This window comes from Dermochelys coriacea, chromosome 14 (assembly GCF_009764565.3).
Source record: "Dermochelys coriacea isolate rDerCor1 chromosome 14, rDerCor1.pri.v4, whole genome shotgun sequence".
Lineage (NCBI taxonomy): Eukaryota > Metazoa > Chordata > Testudines > Dermochelyidae > Dermochelys > Dermochelys coriacea.
The window spans coordinates 38234089-38240329 of NC_050081.1; the positions used below are offsets into that span (position 1 = coordinate 38234089).

A 6241-nucleotide genomic window follows, 5' to 3' on the forward strand; every position below is an offset into this window, starting at 1 on the left:
CATGTGAGAAAGAGTGTGTGTTTTCTCTGTGTGTGTCTGTGGCACACCTGGAAAGGTGTATATACACAAACCCAGGAACCAATCCTAGCAACAAAGCCCGTTGCCAAGTCTATCCACATATCTATTCAAGGGACACCATCATAGGACATAATCACATCAGCCACAATATCAGAGGCTCATTCACCTGCACTTCTACCAATGTGACATATGCCATCATATGCCAGCAATGCCCCTCTGCCATGTACATTGGCCAAACCGGACAGTCTCTACGCAAAAGAATAAATGGACACAAATCAGATGTCAAGAAGTATAACATTCAAAAATCAGTCGGTGAACACTTCAGCCTCCCTGGTCACTCGATTACAGACCTAAAAGTGGCAATTCTTCAACAAAAAAACTTCAAAAACAGACTCCAGTGAGAGACTGCTGAATTGGAATTAATTTGCAAACTGGACACCATTAAATTAGGCTTGAATAGAGACTGGGAGTGGATGGGTCATTACACAAAGTAAAAACTATTACCCCATGCTAATTTTTCCCCTATTGTTACTCACAACTTCTTGTCAACTGTTTGAAATGGGCCATCCTGATTATCACGACAAAAGGGTTTTTTTCTCCTGCTGATAATAGCTCACCTTAATTGATGAGTCTCATTACAGTTGGTATGGCAACCCCCATTGTTTCATGTTCTCTGTGTGTATATATTTTCCTACTGTATTTTCACTCCATGCATCAGATGAAGTGGAATTTAGCCCAAGAAAGCTTATGCCCAAATAAATTTGTTACTCTCTAAGGTGCCACAAGTACTCCTTGTTTTTTTGGTGATACAGACTAACACGGCTACCACTCTGAAACCTCTGTGTGTGTATTCTTGATGCGTGTTTATTGCACAGCTGGACGGGTGTGTGTGTGTGTATTCTCTGTGTGTGTCTATTGCACAGCTGGAGGGGTATATACATTGTGTGTGTATTCTCTGTGTCTGTATTGCACAGCTGGGGGGTGTACTCTCTGTGTGTATTCCGTGTATATAACACTAAGAATACACACACACAGATATCTATTGCACAGCTGGGGGTGTATATATAGTGTGTGTGTGTGTATTCTTAGTGTGTGTCTATTGCACAGATGGGGTGTATATACACTTTGTGTTTGTGTGCGTGTTGCACAGCTGTGGAGTGTATACACAGTGTGTTTGTGTTGGACAGCTGGGGTGTGTGTATACAAAGTGTGTGTGAGTTTGTTTCAGAGTAGCAGCCGTGTTAGTCTGTATTCGCAAAAAGAAAAGGAGTACTTGTGGCACCTTAGAGACTAACAAATTTATTAGTGTGTGTTTGTGTGTGTGTTGCACAGCTGGGGTTTGTGTATACACAGTGTGTTTGTTTGTGTGTGTGCATGCCTGTGTGTTGTACAGCTGGGAGGGTGTATACAGTGTGTGTGTGTGCTTGTGTGTGTGTTGCACAGCTGGGGGTGTATACGCAGTGTGTGTGTGTGTGTTTGTGTGTTGCACAGCTGGGGGGACGTATACACTGTGTGTGTGTGTGTGTGTGTTGCACAGCTGGGGAGTGTATACACAGTGTGTGTGTGTGTGTGTGTGTGTGTGTGTGTGTTCAACAGCTGGGGGGACGTATACACACAGTGTGTGTGTGTGTGTGTGTGTTGTACAGCTGGGGAGTGTATACACAGAGTGTTTGTGTGTTGCACAGCGGTGGGGTTGCACACCCTGTGTGTACTTGCAGCTTTCCTACATTTCTTATTTCTGCCCTGCTCCCACCCCAGCCCCGCCCGCTACGCGTCATCTCCGCCGGGGCTCCCAGTCCGCCACCGCAGCAGCCCGGGATTTCCCCCCGGTGAGCTGTCACCCGCGAGAGCAGCCAATGGGGCGCCAGGGGCGGGGCTCGCCCCATTCATAAAGTGGCGCTGGGCGGGACACGGCCAGTTGTTCTTTATCCGACGCAGGCGAAGACGAGTTCTGAAAATCGCGCTGCGCCCCGGCCTCATGAACGCGCTGTACGGTGCCACCAGCATGTGCTTAGGCTGCGAGCCCCGGATGCCCGCCCTGCCCAGAGCCGAGCCCCCCCCGCACGGGCGGCGGCCCCCAGTACTTCACCTTCGACACACTGCCCGCGATAAGCCAGACCCCTTCCCGCCGGAATCCGGCCCGGGGCAGGAAACGACTGCGCAAAGTGCTCTACCCCCCCGTGGTGAGTCTGTGGGGGTGGGGTGGGAGCCGGGACGCCTGGGTTCTCTGGGATGTGAGGAGGGGTCTTTTGGGTTAAAGTGTGGGGAGGGGGATCTGGGAGTGAGGGCCCACCTTCTGATCCATCCCCCCTCTGTGCCTCAGTTTCCCCAGCTATAGAAGTAGGCTACTGATGGCTCTCTGGGTCAGTCCCTGCTGCTGGAGGGAGGGTGAGGGTGGTGTAGCCTCTCCCCAGTGGAGGGGGGGGTGGAGCTAAGACCTGTAGCCTGGCCCCCTTGCTGTGGGCATAGGGACAGTGTAGGATAAGTCACCCCATTGCACCGGCTGCTGTGTGTCCTGGGCAGGCAGCCCCATGCACAGGTCTCTCTGCCCCAGAGATCCCTGGCTGATGGGGCTGCTGTGTGTGTCCCAGGCTCCCAGCTGTTCACAGCCAGGGATGAGTCTCTTGCTAATCTGCCCCCAGCTGGGAGCAGTATGGGGCATATGACACTCGGGGGGGCTATCTAGATTGTGCTCAGTGCAATGGGGTTCAGGTTGCCTGGCTCAGCTGCTGAGCCCATGCTGCCCCCAAATCTCAAGTTGGTTTGGTGGATGAGGGCATTGTGGGTAGAAGCAGAGAATTTTGGGTAACCAGGCTGTCCTCTTAGCCATGATGGCTGGGTGTGGGGACTTCTGGGTTGTGGGATTGGCCTGGGGCTGAGTGCCAGGGCATTATGGGTAATCTGTTGGGCACAGGGCACTTGGAGTAGGCCTGGTGCATTGTAGGTAATACTTGGGTCCCCCTGCCAGCCAGGTCTCTAATGTCCTGACTCCTTCCTCCTGACCAGGTGAAACGCTACTATCCGGCCAAGGAGCGCAGCCAGGCCAAGCGTCTGCTCTTCATCCTCCTCACCATCATCTTTTACCAAGTCTATAATGCTGACGAAGACCTGGCCCTGGGGCCCGAGCAGGGGGTCCGTGACTGCTCTGCGGAGAGCGGGGGCTCCCGCTCTGAGACCCCCCTCTCAGAAGTGCTCCTGACACCCCTGGAGGTCCCAGAGATGGCCAACGCTACCAGTTTGCATGGGGGCCATGAGGCTGCTGAATCCAACGTGGAAATCAGCCAGTTCCTGGAGCAGAATCCAGCTGCTTTCTGAGATCCCCACCCAGCATTTCTCAGGCCAAGACACCTAAGGGGTCAACTGGGCTGGGCTCCAGTCACTAATGGGTTAACCCCGCCTGATCTTTGGCCAGCTCTTTCTGCTGCTGTCTCTGAACTAAGCCAGTGAAGAATCTGCACGCTTGATGTCAATAGCAACGTGAAACCTCTCTGCAGCCGTGAGCAGGGAATTCCTGGCTCCAGCCATGACTGAGACATTGTGTGTGGGGGAGGGGTATTACTGACATAACTTAATATCTAATATTTATAATATTTATACACTTGTAATTTAAAGATAATGTGCTATTAATGATCGAAGCTGGAACATGCTAGTGAGGAAAACGCTGCTTTAATCCAGGATGGAATAAAACCGTTAAATGTCCTCGTCCGTTTAAACGGGGACATGTATCTTTCTCCGTTTCTCTACGGGGACTTTAATGTTTATTAGTGCTGTTCCCCGGGGAGGAGAAATACCGCTTTAATTGGTAGCAAAGCAGCCTGAGGCAAGGTGGAGGGATAGCTGGCTGCAAATCCCAGGGAGGTATAAAACTGTGGAAATGCTACTGGGAGGGGTAAAAAACTTCGATGGCCAAATGCACTAGAATTCAACGCTACAGTTCTCCAGACAGAGGCTGGGCTGGGCTGCTCTGTGGCAAAACAGCCTCTGATCCTTGGGTCTCCTATAAACTAGGTACTTGATTGGGACACAGAACTAAGGCAGTGCTGGTGCATGGGGGCGGAGGGCAAAGTTTTGAGGGCGAAAAATTATTTGGGTGCTTTAAACCAGGAGCAAACTGGGATTTTCCTGACCCTGGGAGGAGGAGAGAAGTCAGGGTAAGAGACAGCCTGCTCTAAAGAGAGCACTGACCCCTCCGCCCTTCCCTCTGATGCCCCCCCAGCTATGTTTACACCCTGGGTGTCTGACCAGCAGGGTCCCTGGCTGCTGTGTACGCTTACTGTGTAAGCTCCTGCAGAGGCTGATACTTGCCCCAAACTGACCAAACCTCAGGCTGATGTTTCCAAGGCGTTTTTGCCCCAAACTCTCTCTGACGAGTCGTCCAACCTATGTATGTTCTGTGAACAAAATAAACATGTTGACTCCTGTGGCTGTGTCTGATTTCCGGGGGGATCCCACATCCTTGGCGGGAGGGGGTCGGTGTTAGGGGCTGGCTGGGCTGAGGGCGAAGCTCAACTCACCTGGAGGAGCGCAAGGGTGTCATGGCACTGGAGGAACAAGGAGATTGTGTTGGGAGAGGGGGCAAAGCTCAATTCAACTACAGGAGCATTCAAGGAGGGAGCCAGGGGTGGCCTTCATGTTCCAAGCCCCACCCACTTTCCACATACCATCAGCTGGATACATTCTCATTGGCTGATGGTGGATCATGGGGGAGGGACCTTGGGAGAACTCTTCAGAGAGGCTAGTCCATTTCATAAGGGAGGGATGTGGGTGCAGTCCCAGCCCTGGGATGGGAGAGGGGTCCAGTGAATTAGAGTAGGGGGTGCTGGGAGTCAGGACACCTAGGTTCTCCTCCTCAGCTGAATAGTAGTGGGTTATCTATTTCCCACCCCTCAATCCACAAGGCTTGTTACCTTTGACAGAGTAACAAGCTTTGTAGGTGGGGGGAAATGGTTGATGTGGTCTATCTTGACTTCAGTAAAGCTTTTGATGCTCTCATGTGACCACCTCATACACAAACTAGGGAAATGCAACCTTGATGGAGCTACTAGAATGTGGGTGCAGAACTGGTTGGAAAACAACTCCTCTCTGGGAGCAATCAGTGGCTCACAGTCAAGCTGGCAGGACATATCAAATGGGGTCCTGCAGGAATCGGTTCTGGGCCCGGTTTTGTTTAATATCATCCATCAATGATTTAGATAATGGCATAGAGAGTACACATAAAGTTTGCGAACAATACCAAGCTGGGAGGGGTTGCAAGTGCTTTGGAGGATAGGATGAAAATTCAAAATGATCTGGACAATCTGGAGAAATGGTCTGAAGTAAATAGGATGAAATTCAACAAGGACAAATGCAAAGCACTCCACTTAGGAAGGAACAATCAGTTGCACACATACAGAATGGGAAATGACAGCCAAGGAAGGAGTAGTGCGGAAAGGGACGTGGGGGTCTGAGTGGACCACAAGCTAAATATGAGTCAACACCGTAATGCTGTTGCCAAAAAACCCTAACGTTGTTCTGAGATATATTAGCAGAAGTGTTGTAACCAGGAAATCAGAAGTAATTCTTCCGCTCAGCTCTGCACTGATTAGGCCTCAGCTGGAGCATTGTGTCCAGGTCTGGGCACCACATTTCAGGAAACATGTGGACAGATTGGAGAAAATCCAGAGAAGAGCAACAATGATTAAAGGTCTAAGAAAACATGACCTAGGAGGGAAGATTGAAAAAATGGGGTTTGTTTAGTCTGGAGAAGAGAAGACTGAAAGGGGACATGAGAACAGTTTTCAAGTATGTAAAAGGTTGTTGTAAAGAGGAAGGTGATAAATTGTTCCCCTTAACCTGTCAGGATAGGACAAGAAGCACTGGGCTCAAATTGTAGCCAGGGCGGTTTAGGTTGGTCATTAGGAAAAACTTCCTAACTGTCAGGGTGGTTAAACTCTGGAACAAATTGCCCAGGGAGGTTGTGGAATCTGTGTTGATGGAGATTTTTAAGAGCAGGTCAGACAAACACCTCTTAGGGACAGTCTAGATAATACTTAGTCCTGCCTTGAGTGCAGGGGACTGGACTAGATGACCTCTCAAGATCCCTTCCAGTTCAACCCTGCTATAACCATATAACTACGGTTTACATATAATTCTCTGGAGGTTTTCATTCTTCCTGGGTTTTTAATCACTAACTGTGATTTGGTATGATTTAAAAATCAATCAAATCACCAGTTTAACGATACTT

The 6241-nt window shown here is 50.1% G+C and overlaps 1 protein-coding gene across 1 annotated transcript; it reads left to right on the plus strand.

Annotated features, from left to right (window-relative positions):
• Window positions 1-1938: 1938 nt before the first annotated feature.
• IER3 (immediate early response 3) lies at window positions 1939-4439 on the plus strand. The gene is given in 3 exon segments (XM_038371853.2): window positions 1939-2089; window positions 2091-2201; window positions 3025-4439. Coding segments are annotated over 3 exon segments (513 nt in total). The 5' UTR covers window positions 1939-1996; the 3' UTR covers window positions 3334-4439.
• The last annotated feature ends 1802 nt before the right edge of the window (window positions 4440-6241 follow it).